The following is a 24375-nucleotide window of genomic DNA, read 5'->3' on the forward strand; positions in this document are numbered from 1 at the left end:
ATTCCTGGACCTTATCACAGCACTCATTTCCAACAATTTGACCATGCATCATAATTCCAGATATTTATGTATCAGTATTGATAAACTTCACAGGCTTATACCCAAATGAAGCCCAAGTACCACCCCAGTCCTGTTATGCTTATTCTATATAAACTGATATTTGCATATGAATGTAGAATCTTCTGGCAACGGGACAAGACTTTGGTATAAGAAGAGTTCCGGTTGTCAAGGTTGAAAGGAGAAATAACCATAGAGGTAATAATGACGTTTGCCGTCTATACAGTCTGTGGTTCGGACAGCAGCCTCTGTGTTGTTGTATTGTAATATACTCGTAAGTAAATAACATGATTGGTTGATGTCTTTATTCGCGTTTAAAAATCGACCTCGAAAAAATAATTGTTGCTTTATCGCCGCTTAATATTCGCGTTCTGCGTGAAAGTACTCATGACAAAAACAACAGTTCGAAAACATATATTGACATGCAAATTAATCGCACGAACAAAAATGTCAAAAAGATTTTTCAATTTATTTTTATATATATATTTTTTGGGGCTTTTTCCCTTCATTAGATAGTGACGGTGGATAGATAGGAAAGGGGGAGAGAGATGGGGGATGACACGCAGCAAAGGGCAGCAGGTCAGATTCAAACCTGCGCCGCTGCAAAGGACTCGGCCTACATGGGGCGCACGCTCTTACTGGGTGAGCTAGAGGCCGCCCCAAGTCAAAAAGATTTTTGACCTGATGGTGGCGTTAGGTGAAAAATATGAGGACAACCAAAGTGATTACAATTCATCCCAAGGGGACCATGACTGTGTCTACCAAATGTCATGGCAATCCACCCAATAGATGTTAAGACATTTCACAAAAACAAACACAATGTATTTGTGTGTGTATGTACAGATGTATGTATGTATGTATGTAACTGTTGCTGGAACAGTGACGATTGTGGCCACAAGTGACAGTTATAGCATAATGGTTAATGCTAGCATATGGGGTAACAGTGGCACAAATAGAGAAGTCATAAAATCAATTAACTTTGTTAACATTAGCTAATATTAGCAACCATACTGGTCATACCAGCCCAAGTAAGGCTGTAGCAGCAAAACTCCTGAGTGTGTTGAACTGATCAAGAGTGTGTTTTATTTCTTCTTTTCAAGTTACATTGCTTTAAGTATTCAGTTTTGTGCCCATTTTGCTTAATAAATCATTCCAAAAAAGAGAATTGTTGTTCTTTTTTACATGATTTTTGATTTAAAATATTTTATTACAGAAAGTTTATAAAAAAAACATGATGAAAATAGTCATTCATTATGTGTGTCTTATGGATAGAATTAAAGTGAAAATAACATATTCCACTTATTGCTGGGGACCCCCTAGAACGCCCCTCCAGGACTGCTGGGGGTCCGCGGACCCCACTATAGGAACCATTGGATAATCAAATTGTTTCAGCAGTAGGCTACTTGTATCGCTCAAGTGATTGTGAAGTCTTGAATGTCTTTGAGTGTTGCAGTCCTTGCTTGTGTTTTGTTCAGGTCGGACTGTAAGCAGTTGTCCAACTCCATTTGTGTCACGTTACTGAGGCACCATATGGGTAGTAAACATGGAAAAGTAAGATGAAGTAGGCAAGCAAGACAAACTACTGTGTGTATGTCTGTCTGCTCGTCTATCGCTGCCCTGTCTGTCTGCCTCCATTGGTTTCTATTGGGTCTATTTTTAGCCCCAGCAGACTGGTCACGTGGCAAAAGGAGGACGTCAATAATGTTGTTGTTGGTGGTGGGAGAGAGAAAGAGAGAGAGATAAAGAAAGAGAGTAAAGGAGGGAGAGAGAGAAAGAGAGAGAGAGAGACAGACTGTAAATATGGAGGAGGTAAAACGATAGGAGGTGGAACTCGTCCTGCTTGGTAAATTAAACGTTTTCATGTAAATACAAGCGCAGAGGAGCTCTACGGAAGGACACACCGAGCCTCGGCGGAAACCAAAGCCGGGAAGAAGCGACATCTGCGCTAATACGCGTTCCAAGAGGACCCGCCGACATCCACGGTACAGTACCGTGGGCTTTACTAGAGAGTGTGCGTGCGTGTGTACGTGTGTGCGCGACCGTTCAAGAAGGATACCAACAGGCAGTTCAAGGTTTCTTAAAGAATGGTTGCAGAGTGAGAGGTGACATTTTGTGCTTGCTGAGCCATTGCCTGCACTTCTACGATACAGTTAACACAGAAGCTAACTTAGAAACAGTTATCAAAATGCTATAGCTAGCTAAAGGACATAACGTTACGCTGACACCTGACAGATACAACAGCTAACTAGCTAAGTTACCGAACAGGTAACACTGTACAGCATGCCATTGTTTGCTTTGACAAAACAGTTACCTGTGTGCTTGCAGTTATTAACCAGGAGTTAACTTAATAGCTGAGTTAGCAGCTAACTAGGGCACAACTAACAGCTGACAATCAAAAGTTAAGCAGCGGATAGAAATAAAACCTCCTCAGGATTGTTAGTGGATGGCTAGCAGCTAGTAGTGTCAAGCCAAGTTACCAGTGTAGAACATCCAACCAAATAACCTAGTAACACAACAGCGACTGCCAGTAGCAAATGCGTACTATCTCTCCATCTCATCCTCTGTAAGCTTAAAGGGTGGCTATAGTATAGTATAAACCAACAGTGTAGTATTTTGGTATACATTAGCTTGTCCAGTCTACACTTACATTTATGAATGAGGTCCCTTATTAGAAACGACATATGGGTACATTGCTCACACTTTGCTAATCTTAAAGTTGTCTGGCATTTTGCTGAGTCTTCTTGTAATTGCATTGGCAGTTAGGACAGCATCATTTTCCAAATGTTGAAGTTAATGCTTAGCATGAAATATGGCAAACTTTATGGCATTATTCCCCATGTCATCTCCCAGCTAAGAAATATCTTAGCACAGTGTTGTATATTTTGCTGTCAAACTTCATATCAACTGCCATGTTGTCTTGGCACATGACACCTACCAGGGTTGCCAGGGGCCAGTATGGCCCTGGAGAATATGCTTTTGTAGAGCCAATTGGAGAGCAACAGGGCATAGCTGACAGGTAATATTTTCTCTGTGATGTTTTTGTGCATTGGCTATAATAAAGCCCGATACAAATGGGCCAAAATAGTTGCAAAACCATCATTTTGTAAGTCCCTGTGATTTTGATGAGGTTGAGCAATCTTGCTTTTAAAATAGGTCCAGGTATCTGGTAGAGGTAGGAAATAAAATTGAAAATCGTATGTATCGTGATTTTTTTTTTTTTGCGACAATTTTTAAAATTGGCGACTACATCATATCCGTTTCCAGCAAAACAGACCGAAAGGCAGAAAAAGCAGAAAATACAAGTTATCTACTTCTTTACAAAATAAATAAATGTCAGACTGACTGACTGACATGTAATGTGCATTCTTTTTAGAAAACAATTAGTTTTTGAAATTTGTCATGATATATTGTCTCTAGAAGTGTATTATTGAACTTTTGTTTTTGTCAAAGAAGGAGAAAAAAGAAATCGTAATACTATCGAATCGCAATAAATGAAAATCGCAATACAAACTGAATCGGCACCCATGTAGGTAAAAGAATCGAATCAGGGCAAAAGCATATCGTCCCAGCCCTAGTATCTGGTATCTATAGGTATCTACATGGCTCATCCCTACATCTCTTTTTGAGATTTTGTGGTTACTATCTGACAATTTCTGACAAATTGTCAGATTTCCAAATGGAAAATGTACCCGCATTGGGTGAGTGGCGAGTGTTAATTTCAGACCCTGCTTAGAACATTACGTGGAACAGGTTATATAACCTCACCGCATAAAACAAAATGCTGAGGGGATATTAATACATTTTTCATGTTGGTTTTGAGCGGTAAGTTATGCACCTAGCCTGGTGAACACCAGACCCTTCTCAGTTTTACTTGACGCCGCTCAAATGCCTCTGGGCGCAATTGGAAAGTCCTTCAACCAATCAGACCAACGATCCGGGTGACGTAGCAGCTGCGGCGGCATCAACGGGTTGCTGCGCTTCGGTGGCCGCCGAGCTGCTTTCCGTCGCTGCGCTATCGTCATCGTGTAAAGCCCGCCTCAACGGTTGTGATTGGTGCCTCGATTTGGAAAAATTGGAAATGGGCTTGAATGGGCTCTTGGCCAGACTGACTTGCAGCGTTCGCTAACATTAGCTTCTTGTCTCACCTTGGTTCTGACTAACGGTAAATTCATCAAGTTCAGTGCCCATAACGCTATTTTCCAATCTACTGTAGCTGCTATATTTCACAGGACCCACGGGAGCGCAGTTTTCATTGTTAATCAGATGTCGGGGCTTTCGTCGCTGTCTGTCACTTTGCCTGAGGAGAAACTGCGGTGCAATATGTGAAACTCATCTGCAATTTAACAATAGGGTTGGGTACCGAAACCCGGTTCACTATGGAACCGGTTCCTACGCAACCGGTAGGAATCGGACCGGATTAAAACGCAAATTTCGGTTCCATTTAATGTGTCGACTGAAATATTTTCCCTCTGTCGCTCCAAAACGGACGTAAAAATATCACATTTCCTCTGTAGTCTACCGTTAGCTAGCTACCGTAAATGTAGGCTACTCTTAAAATGCCATATTTTCCCTCTGGGCTCACCAAAACGGATGTAAAAGCATATTACGGCTACCACATCTATAAAAGAGGCTTTCTTTGATGTCATTTTTCAGTTTTTTTAAGAATCGGTTTAGGAATCGGAATCATAAAAATCCAAACGATATCCAACCCTATTTAACAATAGCAGTTAGTGCTGCTAACCTTGGTGACAAATACTTTTGGGCGACCAGGTGATCCAAACAATAGACATCTTTTGTACTGAAAGCTGGAGTTCATCTCATTGACACATTGGTTGAGCGTGAAGAATCTCAATGATTGGCCCTGCTCTCAAGCAGTAGCACAAATTCCAGAGTCAGCATGTTTGTCTGCTGCTGTAAAAACACCTACAATCACGACTCGGCATGGAGCTGCGAAAGCGTGCCGTACTGGGCCAGTAAAAAGGAGTTTTGCTACTGAGATTTAGAATATCCACAAATGCTTTTAAATGGAATAAGGAGGCTTCCATAAGTTGTAGGCTATATGTTTCTCATCAACAGAAACATTTAAGTGCAGAAGTGTCACCAAGTAATTATTAAACCAATGATTTTGCCCAGGGTAGTAGTTAAGAATGACGCAACATCCTTCCATGAGAGGTGGACTGCCAGACCATGTACTATGTAAGAACAAAAACTGGAACTTGACAGTTTGTCATTTTTGCTTTCAAAGCGAAGAAATGGTGAATTGATTGACAAAAATAGTTATAATGATTTTCTGTCATGCGACTAAAGGGAATTGGGAAATGGCCTAGCAAATCCTGTAACTTTGCCAGCCTCGGGGAAATCTTTAAACTTTTCACTTCCACCAGAAAATGGTAAGTCCACAGTTGTTCAGGATGGCTCAGGAAGCTTTCTCGGTGATGGTTAGCACTGTAGCCGTGGAAGTTTGGTCCTCTGTGTAACATGCGACCCACCCAAACTAGCAGGGTTGCCAAGCCTCAGTGGCCCTACCTATAATGTCAAATTGAATTTGTGCTGGATTGATTAACGATTATTAATGATCATTCCTAGTCCGAGTAACAACTTGTACCAGTCTGAGGCGACACCTTCTCAGTTTCCCATTGTTTAGTCTGGATCGTTTAAATAGCTCACGGTGCTGTATTGTGCGCAAACTGTTAACTTCATTATTCTATTATTTGGCATTTTCGTTAATCATGGTGCAAATTAGGGCTGGGCGATAGGGAGAAAAATCAGATATCACGATGTTCTTGACCAAATACCTCGATATCGATATTGCGGCGATATTCTAGGGTTGACAGTTGGTGCTTTAACAAAATATCTTCATACTTAGATTTTAGATAATAATCATCAGTAATGTGGACATAATGTCTAAGTGGGGAAAAGGCAAATAACAGAACAGCTAGAACAGTCTGGTAAGTTCAGAAAAGTACATCACTTTACTGTAATGCAGCCTTTAAAAGCAGTAAAAGACAACACTTAAGCCATATTACGATATTACGATATCCAAAATCTAAGACGATATCTCGTCTCATATCCTGGTATCGATATAATATCGATATATCGCCCAGCCCTAGTGCAAATGTTCCACCAAAACAAGTTCCTTCCCGAGGCTATTTTGCAGAGCCACCATGCTGCGTCCAGAGCTTAGCTCCGCCCAAGGCGATTGTGATTGGTTTAAAGAAATATTTTTCTCCTATCCCAGAATGTATGTGTGGAGAAGTAAGGTCCGGACCTTTACAGTTACTGGGAAAATGATGTGTAATTAAATTACAGTTGTACCTAATGAAAATGTTCATGATTACATCGGGGGTTACATCTGAACATTTTCTGTAAAAAGCTAGGCTATATGTTGAATAATATTAATGTTGTTGCTTTGCATGTTTTTCATGTGCACAATGTCTTAATTCATGTCATTCATTTCAGCTGTTAAACATTTGAAAATGTTTAACAGTTGAAAACATTCATCAGAAATTTAGAAAAGTAATCAAAAAGTAATCAAATGTAATAAGTTACGCTACTTTGATAAAGTAATTGAAATAGTTGCACTACTATTACATTTTAAATAGGGTAGGGCTGCACAATATATATATATATTTTTTATCATTATCGCAATGTTATTTGGCGCAATAAATGTATCGGAAACTGCACTTTCAAAATTGTCTTTTTTAGTGGTGCCTTTTTATATTCAATTCAATGTTCAATTTGTCCAATAGAAGAATGTTGGGAATAATTTCCTTTCAGTTGTTTTAAACTCATCAATGAAATTATTGTATTTTAGCAGAACACTGAAAGCAGAAATGCACAACTGAGTACACTTTAATATGTCTATTTATTGCAAGTAATAACGCTATCACATATCGCATATTTTCCTCATGTCGTGCAGCCCTAAAATAGCGAAACCTGTAATCGGTAACCCGTTACATTCCCAAAGTAACCTTCCCAACACTTCTGATGAGCAACCTTTTGGCGTACCATCTTCAAACATTGTGTCCATTCCTCTTGACATACTGAACCCCATATCGTTCCAGACGGTGATATTCTGATTGGAAAGTTGGTGGGAAGGTTTTTTACTTAATCCCAAAGGTCAGAACTCAGAGGTCAAGGGTCACTCCATTAGTTACTTAAGAGCTTTAAGGGCCATGCCACTGACTTTCACCTTCAGTGTCCAGATTTGATATGACGCCTAGCATATTCTGTTCTTTTCTGTGCTATTCTAGGTTATATGTCAACGTTGAGTTGCTTGGAAATAGTTTGACAAAAAAATCTTGACAGATTACTTTTTAGATTTTTTACAGTGCTTTCAACAGAGACGGTTTAGAACCGAAACTCAGAGTAGTTTCCTGTATCTGTGTCACGTGGGCTGCGCCGCCGCCACGTTTCTTTAGGAGACTGCCGGCAGGTCCTGAGTGTATTGATTCCAACGGGAGAAGTGAACGTGACCACAGATTATGAGCAATTCTTTCGCCCCATAGTCACCAAAGTAAATATCAATAAGCTAATGTTCGTGAACGCCCTAACAAAACTAATCTAATGTGATGCTAAATATGTATTCCTTGAGTCTTTTTTTTTTTGGCATTGTAGGCCTTTTTATTTGATAGGACAGTTTAGATATGAAATGGGAGAAAGAGGGAGAATGACATTCAGGAAAGGGCCGGAACCGAACCTGCGGCCGCTGCATAAAAGCGCGTGCTCTATCAGGTGAACTACTCAGGGGCCCCTAAATATGTATTTTAGCAGTTTGAATATCTAATGTTAGAAAAAGAAAATATTATTAAATTATACAAATATAACTTTTCATCCATCCACACCACCACGTTCTCTATACTTTCAAATGAGGCCACGCCCTTTTAGGAGACAGGAAGTGTGTACCGTTTCATACCACTGGCGCTGCTTGAAATGCACTTTAGTATAGAGGATCTTTGCTTTCAACCCGGCAAGCAAACACTTCCTAATGTGACTACACTGGAATAACATAAGGGACAAAATAGCAATCTTCAGCAGTCAATTTCAGTGCGCCAACTTTACAGTATTTTTAAGTATTTTGTTATATTTTCCTGGACAGTGTTTTCTAGCAGAGCACAGCACAGGGATACATAAGGGTACCCAGATGTAGGTTGACAATAGGGCTGTTGGAATAAATTCCAAAAGTTGAATATAATTCGACTAGCAAAAAAAAATCAATACTATTCAAATGTGATTTTGTTTTTTATAAATATGTTGGCTAACGTTAGCTAATCTCCCTCTTCCCGCCTTGGCCTGCCCGCGTGTGTCATGTCACGTCTGATGAACAACAAGTTAGCGGGAGTGAGAAACACAAGGCATTGTGAGCTAACGTTACGTACCGAGTAACGTTAGTACAGGGGGGAGTGAGAGACTGCGACTGGAAATCGGAAGGATCTGAAATAGTTTTAGCATGACTTTAAAATCGACATCCACCGAGCCAAAATGCTTATGTTATCATTAGTTAGCTCGTTCTTGTTTCCTAACTGCGTCGCAAGTTATTCTAGCTTAGCTGGGAGCTTCATGGAGACCGCTAAAGTTAATGTTAGCTGCCCTACAGCTTGTCAGAGTTAGCTTCGACTTCATGTATTACCTCAATCTGCAAAAAAAACAGGTTGCTTATAATTCATCAAAATAGTAGTGACAGCACCGTTTGGCTTAGTTATCAATGCCGTTAGCATTGTGGCTAACACTATTGTTACTTAGCTGGCTAGTTTATGACAAATCGTTTTGGCTGTGCTTTCTAACATTATGTTGTTGTGCTAACCGAGCACCGTTAGCCTTTACAACAGAGCCGCTTCATTACACTTGTTAGATAATATTTCATTCCAGAGTTCTCTGTTGATTTGTGTTTGTTCTGTGTGCCTGTGGTGGAAAATGAATGTAAACAGAGAGCAGCGTGCCAGAAATGCAACGCGCAGTGACGTAGGTCCCCTCCAAGGCCAGGCTGATGTTGGAAGTCCCTCTAGTGGACAAAACGTGTAACGACAACCACATGCTTATAGTGGCAATGACAATGCATAAGCTTGAGTAGTGTAGTACATATTAATAACAGGCTGCATTTAAGCATTACATATTCAAAAAATATTAAAATATTTAAAAAAATAAAATAAAATTTGAATGGTATTATAGAGGAAGACTGAGCAATAAATCTTCATGCAACAGCTGGAAGGAAGATACCCAATTAATTCCCAGTTGATTAAAGATTAGGGATTTAAACTTAAAAACTTAAAGGGATTTTAAAAGGGGATAATATGTCAATGTATAGTAAAATGGAAATAAAATGAGTTAGTACTTTACAAAATTAAATTTGGTTTAGCAGAAATATGTCTACTTTCATCCACAGTCTATCATTAGTCGATTATCCAGTTGTGGATACATTCATTGCAGAGAGAGAGAGAGAGAGAGAGAGAGAGAGAGAGAGAGAGAGAGAGAGAGAGAGAGAGAGAGAGAGAGAGAGAGAGAGAGAGAGAGAGAGAGAGGGGATGTTATACATAGTCATGGTTGGATGTGGTTTCGGCACGTAATATAGACTATAGGCTACGGTATAAACAAGACCGACTTGGACTGCGACTCTACATCCCGTTCTCTCACCTTCCCTCGCTCACACTTGCTTCTTGCTCGTTTGTTTAGGTGCATGGTTCTCAGGTGAACTGTTTCTCTGGCAGCCAGCTCCCTGGTTGCCAGGCAGCACTTCCTACTCCTCTCCAGAATGGGAGGGGCCAGGTATTTTAGGAAATATTGGTGTGAAGAGGAGAGAGAGAGAGAGAGAGAGAGAGAGAGAGAGAGAGAGAGATTTGTATTTCTTGATGCTTTAGATACATGACTCAAGTGGTAACTTGTTCTATTCTATTTTTAAATAGGCTTTCTCTTTCTTTTGTGTGTGCGCGTGCGTGCGTGCATGTGATTAGGCTAATGGGGTAGTCGGTTAGTCTGTTACGGCTAGTTAGCTCCATAACCGGAGTACAGACACACACAAACATGCACTCCCCCACAGTATTTCATCCCATAATCTAGGCCCTGACACTGTGGCCCTGACATTGTTACCACGGCACCCAGCCAAATTGCTGTTGTGACACGTGTACTTCCTTGTGTCTTCTTTGGAGAGTTAGCGGGGTTGGAGAAGAGCCACATACTGTAAATGCAGCATTCGCCCAAAATAGACAGACCAGTTGGGACCAGGCTTAGTATAGTTGTAAAGGTTTCAGTCGTAATTATTTTATTAGTTCAGAGCATACATTTCAATCCAAGTTAAGCTTTTGTCAGTCTTCATTGTGCATCAACAATTTCAAATGTTGACAACTTACTGGACTAGGGCTGCAACTACTGTAATGATTGAGTGTTTCCTCCAGGATTAGTTTCAGCAGCAGAGGGAAAGGGTTATGGTTAAAAAGTAGGGTTAGGGGTTAGGGTTAGCAGAAAGATGGATGATCCCATAACAACCCAACTCCCTACTGGATCTACAAACTTTCTGTCGCCGCCATTTCACAGCTTGGACCCGCTGGGCCACCAGCCCGCCGAGACCCCTGGCGCTGGGGTTTGCGCTGGCTGAATTCGACTCGCTCCAGCCGCTAACTGCAGGTCCGTCTCCGGAGCTCTCCTCCCGAGGGACGTAGTGTCTTGACAGCAGGGAGTGAGGCAGAGGGGGGCGCAGAGTGTGCTTACCTAGCTAATTCTTGTCTCACCTGTGGTGTGATAAACAGTAAATTCATCACCCGTGTCGCTATTTTCAAAAGCTACTGTAGCTGTCGTATTTCGCACAGTCTCGCATTGCCAGACCTATCTATCTATCTATCGCAGCGCTGTCTTATTCCATTCTGTTCTATTCTTAGGATTGGGGGGAAAAAAACTCTCTGGCCATCTGTCCAATCTGAGTTTTCTGTCGCACGACTAAAACTACTTTTGAACGTACACACGTTCCACCAAAACAAGTTCCTTCCCGAGGCTATTTTGCAGCGGCACTGTGGCTCCGTCCGACGCTTAGCACCGCCCGAGACGATTGTGATTGGTTTAAAGAAATGCCAATAAACCAGAGCACGTTTTTCTCCCATCCCGGAATGCTGCGTGGACTAGCCAGACCCTCCTCCGCAGCGCTGTGGAGGAGGTCTGGCAATGCGAGACTAGTTCAACTGCAGCAGTTAAAGGCCAGCAAACAGTGGTGACAGGATGATGGTAAAGAATCCACACACAATGAGATGCCCCCCTCCCTCAGTAAGAGCTTTAAATGACTCAGATCTGAGTTTGGGCTCAGAGCCAACGGACCCCAGAGGGACTGCTGTTGCTGTTATGTTACTGTGTGTGTGTGTGTGTGTGTGCTTGTTTTACTATATTCGTGGGGTCCAAAAACCGGGGAATACAGTATGCTTGTGGGGTCTGCACAGCCTTGTGGGGCCCAAAATGCTGGACCCCACAAGGTTAAAGGGCTGTTTGCGGGTTAAGACTTGGTTTTAGGATTAGGGTTAGAATTAGGTTATGGTTAGGGTGAGGGTAAGGGTTAAGGTTAGGCATTTAGTTGTGATGGTTAAGGTTAGGGTAAGGGGCTAGGGAATGCATTATGTCAATGACGGGTCCCCACAAAGACAGTGAAACAAACGTGTGTGTGTGTGAGGGGACTCAGAGCGAAACATGTTCCTTTATATCACACTGAAGCTAAGTAGCCTGAGCCTCACCTGTGACACACAGACCCAGGTCTACACACACAAAGGCCCTCCGACATTCATTCAACGACGATTATTATGGCTGTCGGAGTCTGTGACGTTTGTCTGCGTGGTTTCTCCCGCTCTGTCTCTCTGTCTCTCATACTTGCATACTCACACAGAATACTCTACAAAACCAGTGGGTGGCGCCAGAGGACCAGGGTGCCCCAGTAAGCAACAGGGTGCAGCTTGTTTCCTTAATGTGATGTTATTCCTGTTCGGAGACAATGTTGGTTCAGGGCATTATTTATTTTCCAGAGAGGAAGTAGACCTGCTACGGGTAACAAAACAAATTATAATGAAACAAATAATAATTAGATAAGAAATGAAAGAAATTGCATTCAAAATCTACGCATGATACACATCCCAATACCTTAGACTACAAAAGTGGATTGCGCAAAGGTCCTGTAGTGCAACCCCGACAGCCGTGATGTGTGTGCTATACATAATACAGTGCAGGTATAGGTCAGTACAGGTCACATATCCATAAGGGCTGAAGTTAGCCTGCTCTATCCATAATGTTGTCTATTGTGGCGTTAATTTTGGACCCTCACCCAACCCCTCTCCTTGATTTCATGTTGTTTATCCGTCCGTGTCTCCACGTACCTATGTAGTACGTAGCCACGGCATAGATTTAACGCAGAAGCATAACTCACGCTGTACACTAACTGCTGCTTTGCATCGCAGTTATTGCTGAGTCTTTATTTATGTTTAGTTTTGCCTGTGCTTTTCTGCTGTGGATAAAGAAACAAAGGTGCAGTGACCTAGCTTTTTTTTTTTCAGGCTAGCCAGATTCATCCAAAAAGCAAAAACAACACGTACAGTACAAGTTGGACAGACTGAAAGATGCCAATGTTTGGATATGACCTCATCACCTGAAACCAAAAGCTTTTACCGACTACAAAAAGTTATTGTGCTCAACAAAAGAATGCCGCTCATTCATTAAGCTCATTTCTTCCTCTATCATTTCCTCGGACAATGGCAAAACAACAATAGACACTGAGCAGGAAACACATTTTTTTGTGGAAAACCATTCTGTATAAACAGCAGCACTCACACCGTCTTTAGAAACCGTTCCCTAATAACTGCCCATGTAAGAGTAAAAAAAAAAAAAGAGTTGAGCTAAGCTTTTCCTTCTCACATGGTACAACATAACCCAGTTTGGCTGCTTAGCTTTCATACTTGGACACGCGAGACAGATGTTGGATTTAGGCTCGTATTTCAAACCGTATGTTTCACTTTTAACACTGCAAGAAAAAATAGGCTTTTAGGACTGAGGACTAACCGATGTGATTGGTGAATGTTATGGCTGGGAGAATATGCTTTTTGTTCCAATTGGATTCTTTCACGATATATGGATACATGGATACATGGGTGCTGATTGGATTTGTATTGCGATTCAATAGCATTGGGTATTGCGATTTTCTTTTCCTTCTTTAACAAAAACCAAATTTGAATCATGTCCTTTTAGAGACATTTCATCATGAGACATTTCTAAAAGCGAATTGTTGACTAAAAAGAATACATAACATGTATTTTCTGCATTTTCTGCTCCTTGCTCTGTTTTTGCTGGGAACGGATTTTGATGTAGTCGCTGTCAGTGGTACCGTATTAAAGGTCCAGTGTGTAACGTGTTTAGTTGTTCATTATCAAAATCTGTGTTGCCTGTTTACAAATGTGTCCTTTTTCATGAATATTTACCTCCACCATCAATTCCAAGTATTCCTTTTGGCTTTGAAATTTTACATTTGCATTCGCATGAATTGGGGTAGACGCTCCATATTCATGCTCCATCTTGAACTACGTTAGCCGATAAGGGACATACAGGACATACTGCTCCGCCTTTTGAGTTTTCACTGTCACATGATAAACTCACAGGGTGCTGCTAATGCTGCTAATGTGTACCGTAGCTTCCCGGGCCCCGGCAAGTTTGAAGAAGGAAACATGGAGGACCACACGTATTCAAAATCCAAATTATTCTTATATATTGAAGAGCAAGAGACCAGCTTTTTGAAGCGTGAAGGCTACTGTAGCTGTAATACGTACTTTGAACTAAGTGGTGCGAGAGAGTTGATTGCGATATATGAGCTCAACGCTAGATGGGAGAAATTCCCACACATTGGGCCTTTAATATGAACTATTAAGGTGAAACATTGGAAAAATAAAAAAAATCAATTCTAGTGGAAAGAAGCGAGTTTAAAATCGTCGCAAAACAATCGCAATACATACTATTTTCTATTTTTTTTTCTCCCACCTCTAGAGAATGTAATGCGATCTCAGACAACTACTTTGGTTGGGGGGTGGTGAAGTGTAAACTACCCCATATCCAGGAAAATGCTGCTAACAATTTAGCCTCCACATAGTATGAAAATACTACAAATTGTATGTGCTATCATGAGCGGGCTTTTTTTTTAAAAAACATAACATGCAACCCTACCAAGAATTAAATTTTGTGCGGCCTTGGAAGTACCACTGGGTTAGGTCAGTACTGTAGTTACAAAATGCTAGTTAGCTGCTAACTAACTATCAGAAATGCATGTTGGTGCAGGTAAACACACCAATCCCTTCCTTTCAACTTTGCTCTTTTGTTTTGCTTTGTTTTAAGAAAGGAATACAAATATTAGCAACTATCACCATTTCAACATGGGGACGAATTCCGAAAGCCTGACAGACCTGCCGTGTCTAGTTGCGGTTGCTAAATCATGATTGGACAATTGCTGTTTGGGGGAGGGGTTTAGTGAACAGTCCATTTGTATACAGTACGTGTGAGAAAGGCAGAAAAACAGGTGAATAGCAAGTGCTAAAAAAAAATCTTTTTTTCTCTTTTACAGGAACCCCGACATCGAGAAGAAAGCCTGATACAACTGTCTGCCTGTCCATTGCCATTTCCTTTCGACACATGGCCGACTCCGAGGACCCCCTTTAACACACACACACACACACGCATACACACGGTGGAAGGATCGGGGAGGGAAGTCCAGGTTCAACCTTCATGAATTCATCACACACCTCAGGTAAGACACAAAGAGCTGCTGCGGTCAATGCTGGTGTAACTGGAGTGAGACAGGTTCCTTTGTGGAAACATTGTCTGACTGGTCGGTAGGTGTTGTTTTTAGTGGTGGTGGTAGCTTTTGGGTGACTGGCTTGTGACTGGACAGCGCTAGTTTGAATGCCTGAGCTGTCATATTTTTTTGTTTGTTATTCTATATAACAGGGTTTCTGCGGGGTCTTAAAAAGTCTAACATTTCAAATTAAAAATGCTAGGCCTTTGAAGTATTGTGTTCTGGTCTCAAAATCATTTTCAACAGGTCTTAGTTTTCATAGTTTTCTACATCCATGCAGCGCTTTAGAATGTTTTTAAAAAAAATGTTTTTATTCTGCGGTGTTGTAGTTCTTTCTGTCTCTAGTCCAAATATAATTTGCTGTATTACTGACTACCAATGAAACATGCAACTTATTTTGCAGCCAATCTAGTCGTCGAGTCCTATAATGCCAGTACAGAGATATCGGGGAATTGTTTCAGACAATGTTTCCGGACTCGACTGATGTCGTGATATAGGTCTGAAATTTCATTCATAATGGCCTCAAAACGGTCTTTAAAAAGTCTTAAACTGAAATTGGTGAAACCTGTAGAAACCCTGATATAAGCATGTAAATGACCTGTGTTGGCTGTTAGGTGTATATACTGTACACAATACCAATACAGGAAACCATTAATGGTACCCTACACTCTGTACTTACCGTGTCAGAGTTTTGACCTCCCAGTTGAATCCATATGAGCAATGCAAGCTTTAACCTTTTTTTTCCCTCTGGGTTGGATTATTCACTTGTGTGGTTTGCTGTTGCACTTGTCAGCTCAGCCAATTATATTGTGGGGAACATGATTGAGCCAGCAGCTCAGTTAACTGACCGGGGGCAAATAGTCTGAGTAGGACTGAAATATTTGAAGCTTTTATGGCAGCACTTACCAGCTGATGCACGCCTCCCCCTAACTGAAGTCAATATTAGAATCAGTCATATCATCATCACACTGTATGTTGCTTCTCTTTGCTGCCCTCCAGTGACAAGTGGATACCTGTGTGTGTGTGTGTGTGTGTGTGTGTGTATATATATATGTCTTTATGTCTGTGGCAACCAAACTTTTTCATGTGAGAAGCTCTGAACTAGGGTTGCTACTAGTACCGCTCACATTGAAATCTTTCAGTGCTTTGGAAACTGTGCTCATGCAGGTCCTGCAAAATATGATGGGTACAGTAGCTTGTAAAAACAGTGATATGGGGCACTGGATTTTATGATTTTACTGTTTATCAGACCACAAAGACAATAATTAGCTAGCTAGTGCACCCAGCAGCCCAGAGCTTTTAATATGCGCCAGCTGCCAGCCAAACAACCCAGCTACTTATTTAACTATTATAGTCGCTATGAGGCTCCGAAAAGTCCCCTATTCTAGTGAGAAAGTCGCCAAGTTGGCAGTGCTGTGTGTGTGTGGCTGTGACAATAGCCGGTTACTGTCTGTGCTGCGTTACGCTCGACTCGAACCATCACGCGGCGCATGTGTATAAATTTGGCACAGAGTTGGCTATATCTGACTGATCGGTCATGGCCGATCAAGCTGAAAATCTTCAGTGGGTGCATCTCTAATGCTAATAATGATGATGCTAGCATGCTGATGCTAAGCGGGTAAAATGTTTACCATGGTCACAAGCTTAGTTCAGCATTTTAGCATGCTATTTAGCACTTAGCACAAAATACAGCTGCTGCTAATGGGAATGTCATTATTTTTGCATACTGGTCAGGGTTTCCTCCAGTTTATTGCAACCTCGGCGGCCCACCGGACCTAAATTGCCCCCCCCCCACCAGGCTTAATCCACTGGGAATTATTTTTAAAAACTATTTTTAAGACGTTTTTTAAACTACAGTTAGCCTACAGAGGGGCGGCTCGGTTGAAAACTTAGACGTAGTCATATTTTCAGATCTCCAGTTAGTTTTTAGCACTGACTTAATGTAGGGCCCTATGGAATCTGTCTTATAGCTTTTTTAAAATGGTCAGTTTTGCAATTCCTTCGATGATCCTTGGTCATAAACCAATCAAGTATTTGACATGTTTTGACCTGATTTTGGCACTGGAGGAAATGTGAATGGATCACCAAAGTTATTGCAATTCATCCAAAGGGGGGGGCAAATGTATGTAAAAAGGTTCATGGGAATCCATCCAGTAGTTGATATATTTAACTCAACAGCACATTATGCCAAACCCTTGGTGGCGCTAGAGAAAAAGTCAGGGGATCAAAGTCACAAGGATTCATCCTCTGGGGACCAGAGTACAACATTCTAGCACACATCAAAAATGTTATATTCCTTGCGTTCTTCTTAACCCTCAGTCATAGAGTAGAAGAACAGAGCACAACAGTTGTTATAGATAAACATGGTTTGACATGAACAAATAATTGTTTAGGATGGCTCTCTCATAGAACACAATGCCAATAACCATTGAGCAGCAGCACTGAGCCATGGATGTGTCTTGTGCACTGACTGAGTGCTGTCTGATTGAAATCTGTCATACATAGGGGTTGGTGGATCCATTTAAAATCCATAAACTGCTGTGAGATGTTCTCGGACCATATGCAGACATTGTTCCATACTGTTTTCTGACATATAATGTGCATATGATTATTTACTTTATTAGTGTGTGTGTGTGGACAATCAATGGATGGCAGATTCATTCATTGGTTAGTTGGTATTTCTTGGCACCTTTTGTCTCAGACTGGTTGACTGACTATAATTAGGTTGTCATGGATACAGTTATAGTAACACACGCACGCACGCACACACACACGCACGCACACACACACACACACACACACACACACACACACACACACACACACACACACACACACACACACACACACACACACACAGAGACAGCAGTGTGACTCCAGGGGTTGATGCGCCTCAAATAGAAACGCAGAGATGAGTCATCTGCTGAGCTACTGCTACTGCAGTACACACACACACACACACACACACACACACACACACACACACACACTTTAGCAGATGTGTTTAGTATGTGAGACCATTAAGATGTGAGATGTGTTGCCTGGTCAGGTGCGTCTCTCCCTGTCTCTCTTGCTGCCATAGTGATTTGAAAGGATGCTGTAAGATAACAGAACAAGTCTTTAGCACTGGATGATAGAAAAGCAACGCAGCAGCCCAGGTTAGTGTAAAACAGTGCAAAACATTACAAATTAGTTTTCGCTATTAACATGTTCTCCTCTCTCTATGCATTAAGTCTCTTGTTGTGAGTCACACTGAGGCAACCTTTAATCTTTAAAGAACACACAGAGCCGTTTACACTGAAGGTAAAGGACGAGGAGGAGGTGGGATGAAGGTGATAAAATGATTCTAAGAAATCTTATCATTCCTGGATAGAAAGGAAACTGTCATCACAACAGCAACTACAGAATACAGAGGAGTTCTAATCATCTGCCATGTTGAAATTATTAGTATTGTTCTGAGCCGATCTACTGGATCTGTACTAGGGCCATTCAAAAAAAAAAAAAAAATGAGGTATTAGCTTTGGTTGCATGAAGGCTGATTTGTTGTGATCCTTTTTATTTTGTGTAATGCATGCACTCTCCAGCAGCCAGTGACATCCCACTACACTCCTTTTAAAACACTGGAACCTATTCCTTCAAACCCTGCTTCACTTAGGACTGAGCTGCTGAATGGAACAAACAAATACTATAAATAGCAGCAAGCAGTTTCAATTAATAATATCCACACTGGCAACCAAGTGAGAGAAGTCAGAGTCTGTGACGGAGAGAGAGAAGTCAGCAGTGCAGCTTTTGGTGATACAATGACATTTTGTGTAAAAACAGATTGGGATTTTACTGGGGGTTATGTATTAGAGTTACTTGACCAAGTGCAGTTTTTTCAGTCTCTTCGTTATTTATTTATTTTTTTTTTTTTACATATTTCACGCAGATTAAACCCAAGATAGGGCAGGCTAGTTAGTGATCTTCAGAGGTGATAGCAGGTGGATTGTTGTTACCTTTGGACAGCCAAGATAGCTGTGTTGATTTGCAGTGAGAGATGATTTTATGGAAAGTACCCCATGGGTTCATAAACGTATGAGTGCCACTGTATAGGGCTGGGTATAGAACCTCAATACTTTTTGGTATCAATTAAAATGTGTCCGTAGAACTTAGCAGTGAAAACTGCCATGTACCATGAGCTGACATTGAAGTATAGCCTGACCAACACTTAATTTCTCAGGCTATTCCGATATTTATTTTTGGAAGTTTAAAAAAAATGAGATGAGATATTCCCTTTTTTTTTTTTTTTAACATAAACACAAATCATTCCTTGAATCTGTCTCAAGATTTCACCCTCTGATGTTTGTTTTCTTCCTGGTTTTTCTCACCTTTTGGGCTCAATCGGTAATTACACAGAGTTTGAAACACGCCCCCTGACCTCGGATTTCCGAGCTTGGAACTCGGACAACCTTTGAGCACCCTGAGCTCAAAATCCAACATGGCTGCCTCAACAGTTGCCAAAAAGCTGTTCGGATAGTCCGGTTGGTTTGGGCTGGTGGGAAAGCTCATCTGCACACTGGTCCGCTTACAAAACGGTGGTCTCGGTTCCCTTCCAAGTGAACTAGAGATTGGTTTACTTCAGGTGAAAACGCGATCCGACCCAATCACAGGAAGTGAAAACAAAAACGGAGCATTTACTAGCCTGCAATTTCAACCATGCACACAATTTACGGACTTCTGATAACTTTCAGATCCATAAGCTGTTCTGACCCAACAACGCTGGTCGTCTGTGTGACATCACATCATCTCTCTCTCCTTCCCTCCCTGTCTGTCAGCTGCTCATTGGTCGCCTTCTTCTAAAATATTAGAAACACGAAAGCAGAACCAGAAAACCCAAGACATCATAAATGTGGTGTTGCTCTATTATTTCTGAGACCAGAAGTGTCGGCGAGTTGCGGATATTCTGACCAATAAACAAGCGACCAACTGGACCGTCTTGACCGCGTGACGTATGTCGTAACGTATGTTAGAGTTTGCTAATCACTTCCTAGACAAAGCAGCTAGACAAAGCTTAGATTTTGACATATACAATATTTGTCACACACAAGTTTTAATGAAATGTTTTGTCTACTGAGGTTTTTGTTCTGTAGTCGTTCCATGCTTAAGCCTTAAACGTGCTTGTGAAAGTCCCCTTCTCTCCCAGTGATCTTCCATGTCAGAGGCTCAGTCATGTTTAAAGGTGGAGAATTGGCTTCTTAGAACATGAAACATGAGGTGGTCAGATGTAATGTGATAAAGTAGATGAACAGCCTATATGTGTTTTGCCTAATTATTTTATGTATGTCTTATTAGATCATGTGTGTATATATACAAAAAAATGTTTTTCCTTTTGGCCATTTTTGTGTGTTTTTTTTCTGCCTAAACTCTAAGTTGTTGTCCATTATCCCATCCTCTTTCAGTCACTCTGTTTTCTGATTTGTACTTGTCTGGAGACAGTAACTTTTAAATAAAAATCAATACATAAAAAAAATAAATAAATAATAATATCGATAATCGAATCGTTCTAGAGACAATCGTGATGCATCTAAGAATCGATTATTTTTCCCACCCCTAATATATATATAATTTATCTTATGCACACAAGATAATAAGTTATTATCATGTGCTAAAAGATAAAAACAACTTTTGGGGGAGGGACTTCAGGGGCTCTCCCAGGGATGTAGGCCTTTCAATCTACAGTATAAAAATACATCATATTTAATAAGTTGACCATATGCTTCGTTTGTAAAAATCAAAGTAACTAGTATCTAGGGCTGGGCGATATGGAGAAAATCAAAAATCACGATATTTTTGACCAAATACCTCGATATCGATACCGCAGCAATATTGTAGTGTTGACTATTGGTGATTTCACAAAATATTTACACAATGAGAGTTTTGATTAATAATTATCAGTAATGTGGATATAATGATTAAGTGGGTAAAGGCAAATAATATAACAGTTACAACAGTCTGGTAAGAAAATGACATCACTTTACTGTAATGCAGCCTTTAAAACCAGGAAAAGACACCACTTATGCCTTATTACGATATTACAATATCCAAAATCTAAGACGATATCTAGTCTCATATCACGATATCGATATAATATCAATATATTGCCCAGCTCTACTAGTAACTATAGCTGTAAAACAAATGTAGTACATTCCTTCTGAAATGTAGTGGAGTAGAAGTACAAGGTGTCATAAAACGGAAATAAGTAAAGTACAATTACCTCCAAAATTGTACTTAAGTACTGTACTTGGAGTAAATGTACCCAGTTACTTTCCACCACTGAGTGTGTGGCAAATACAAAGTGGAACAGCGGCATGGCTTGTTGCATCTGGTGGCACACACAGTAGCACACGGACGGGACGAGCTGTAGGAGCGAGAGCAGCTGTGGGCCGCCGCGGTTCAGCCGTGGGCGCTCGCCGCCTACGCAAATTGAAAAAGCATCAAGGCAAATTCAGCGGGAGGAAGAGGTCACAGTCCCGCCCACGCTGCTTGATTGACAGGTGATCTCTGGGCAGTGCAGCGCGGGAACATGACAGCGCTGAACTCCACCCCCTCCACCCCACCCCAGAGCTGTAGGCTTACTGCTCTCTCTCTCTCTCTCTCTCTCTCTCTCTCTCTCTCTCTCTCTCTCTCTCTCTCTCTCTCTTTCTCTCTCTCGCTCTGTCTATTTTTATCTCCAGCTCCTCCTCCCTAGCAGGCTATTTTCAGCTATAGTCCCTCCATCAACCCCCCATCTCCTGTGTTAGTAAATGCTTCTCTTCTCTTCAATTTAAATTCAATTTAAATTTGCTTAATTGGCATGAACCAACAAAACATGTTGTTGCCAAAGCAGTTTACAGAAAATTCATGTACATATCACATATTAAATACATGCAGTAGGTGTCAGTGACACCGTATTACAAAACCTCTTTTTTCTCTTCTCTTTCAGTTTCTCTTCTAGGGTGTAAATCACACATTTTTTCATGATACGATATTCTAGTGATTCTTTAACGGCACAATATTTACTGCTATCACAACAAACAAAAAAAATAACATGGCGTTTGGAATTTGGAGCAGTTTGGACAGAGTTGGATATTAATACACTGTGAATAAAACTAAACGGCCTCAGTATGAAGGTTGTTGGGGGAAAAAAAAGAAGCAATTCCACAGGTCAAGCAATCGGCCCGTTCCAAACAGGCATGTTTTAAACGGGCACTGCACTAGTGCAGCAAAAAAAAAAAAAAAAAATAAAAAGGAATGAATGAAGGTGAATGGATGTCTAAGGAGTGTTTATTTCTCCTCTTGCGTGTTGTGAGGCTTACTGAAATGAAAAAAAAGAGCTGTTGACTTTCTCTTCATCCGTCTAAGTTCCTCTCCACACAGTGATCTACTTTCAGCCTCTCTCTCTCTCTCTCTCTCTCTCTCTCTCTCTCTCTCTCTCTCTCTCTCTCTCTCTCTCTCTCAACGTTCATTCAGCAGCTCAAAGAGCGTCACAGACACACTGCTGTGTACACACACACACACCAAAGCGCGCGCACACACACACACAGCAGTGACTCTCAGACAAACAGTGAATATTAGCCGACTGACCAGCAGCTGTTTCCGCTCGCCGTACAAAGCTTGACTCTGCGGCAGCCCGCTTCCTTTTTTCCCGTGTGTTTTCAAACAAAAAGGGATAAGCGGGACAACGTGCGATCTCTGGCTGCTCATTTGTTTTTCTTTCTTTTTTTCTGCGAGGATTCTAACTCACCGCTCGTCTTCTCCATTTCATCCTTCTTCCCTCTCCTCACATTTCCTCATTTCTTTTTATTACACAGTGTTCCCTCTCTCTCTCTCTCTCTCTCTCTCTCTCTCTCTCTCTCTCTCTCTCTCTCTCTCTCTCTCTCTCTCCCTTCCATTTCCCTCTCTCTGTCATTCTCTCAGCACTTGGGTCTAATTTTGGAAGCATGGAACCTCGGGGAGCGCTCTCCCAAAGCTATTTACGTCCTCACCTCTCCTCCCCCTCCTCCCCCTCCTCCTCTCCTCTCCCTCTCGTCGGCCGGGAGGAGAACAGCATGAAGATCCTTTGATGCAACCGAGCAGGGGAATTCTGCTTCTCCTCGTCTCTCTGTATTTTTTTGTTGTTAGCTGCGGGAAAAGTGGCGAAGAGGCTGCAGCAACTGATCCCTCCCATCACTCCTCAGCTTTATGGAAATGCACAGGTTTATTTTTTTTTTTACAGGCTACACACAGCATCGGGGATTTCATCGATTGCCTCCTGGTCGGGGTTTTGCTCTCGTTCAGTTTGGTTGGCAAAGACTCCGAGAGGGGTTCAGTGCACCAGAGGAAACAAACTTTTTTTTTCCTCTTTTTTTGCTTCCATCTGCAACATACCAGCCGCCGTCGCTGTTTTCAGGATCCGGCAAAGTTCTCTGCATGGATCAGGACTCCAGGTGATGTAGACAAGACCCAACTGACCGGGGAAAGTCACATTTCAGCTCATTGCAAAGACTGAATTAAAGCTGTGCATCTTAAAGCTGTGCATCTTTCCCTTTTTTTTTCCCCATTTGGATTCCTTCCTCCAGCCCGAGCAAAAAGGCGAAGCAAAAAAAAAAAATAACACGAGGATTTTTGTCCTAGGTGTCAGTGACTGGCCACCACTGCACAGACTCAACAGCCAGACAGCGGAGGCTCCGGGAACACTGAAAGCAAGAGGCTACCTGCAGCCAAAAAAATAAATAAATCAAACTGAGGCCGCAGCCTGAACAGGATATCTATCACAATAAAGCAAAGGCTTTTCTGTCTTCTCTTTTGGAATTTTTTGATGGAATTCACGGTATTCTCACTCTCCAAATCAGTTTAATAATGGTCATTATTACAATGGAAGCTCAGAAAACAATTTTTGAAGTTTTCTATTTTGAAGTAACCAATTCATTTCAATCCCAGAATGAGTAATCTGTGATTAAAAAAAAATATTTTTGAAAGAATCTTTCAGTGCTTGTGTCCCCCAGTCCCTTAGCAACTTGAATCCTAAACGGAGCCATGCCGATATCTCGGAAGAAGAACTGACTTGGTTTTTTTATTCTGTGACAACGAAAGAGGGCTGCCTCTTGTCTTGGCATGCTTTTGCATCCCACGGTGTCAGGATTGTGCACCATGCTGCAGACCATCTACGAGACGGAGTCCTGTTTCTCCTCCGCCAGCACAGACAGCCACCAACAGCCTCTGGAGCTCCTGAGTGGCGACAGGAGCTCCAGCAGCACTGCCATGCCCACCGCCGGTGAGTCATCTCTGGGAAAAGGAGAGGGAGAGGGGGGAGGGGAGGGGAGGGGAGGGGCTTGATGGTGGATCAGAAAAGGTTTGGATCCAAATGTTAAAAGGGTTATTTATAATGTCTGTTATGTTACATAATTATTTTGTAGTGTTTTTGTTGTTGTTGTTGTTGTTGTTGTTGTTGTTGTAAGGAAGGCTGATAACACTTTATAATAATGGTACATGAATTATCATGACTTCATGCATGAAAAAGCATGAAT

General features: G+C 41.5%; 1 protein-coding gene across 3 annotated transcripts in view; it reads left to right on the forward strand.

The window, feature by feature from the left end:
* The first annotated feature begins 1723 nt into the window (after positions 1–1723).
* hdac5 (histone deacetylase 5) overlaps positions 1724–24375 on the forward strand; it is a 73152-nt gene continuing 50500 nt past the window's right edge. For 2 of the 3 annotated variants that reach the window (XM_035994716.1, XM_031292504.2), the window contains exon 1: positions 23454–24122. In XM_035994716.1, the coding sequence (XP_035850609.1) occupies positions 23963–24122 (160 nt within the window). In that variant the 5' untranslated portion in view covers positions 23454–23962. Of the gene's footprint in view, positions 2040–14620; positions 14804–23453; positions 24123–24375 lie in introns of those variants that run through there. The other variant, XM_035994719.1, reaches the window with a different exon arrangement.

Source organism: Sander lucioperca, chromosome 2 (genome assembly GCF_008315115.2).
Source record: "Sander lucioperca isolate FBNREF2018 chromosome 2, SLUC_FBN_1.2, whole genome shotgun sequence".
In the NCBI taxonomy this organism is placed as follows: domain Eukaryota; kingdom Metazoa; phylum Chordata; class Actinopteri; order Perciformes; family Percidae; genus Sander; species Sander lucioperca.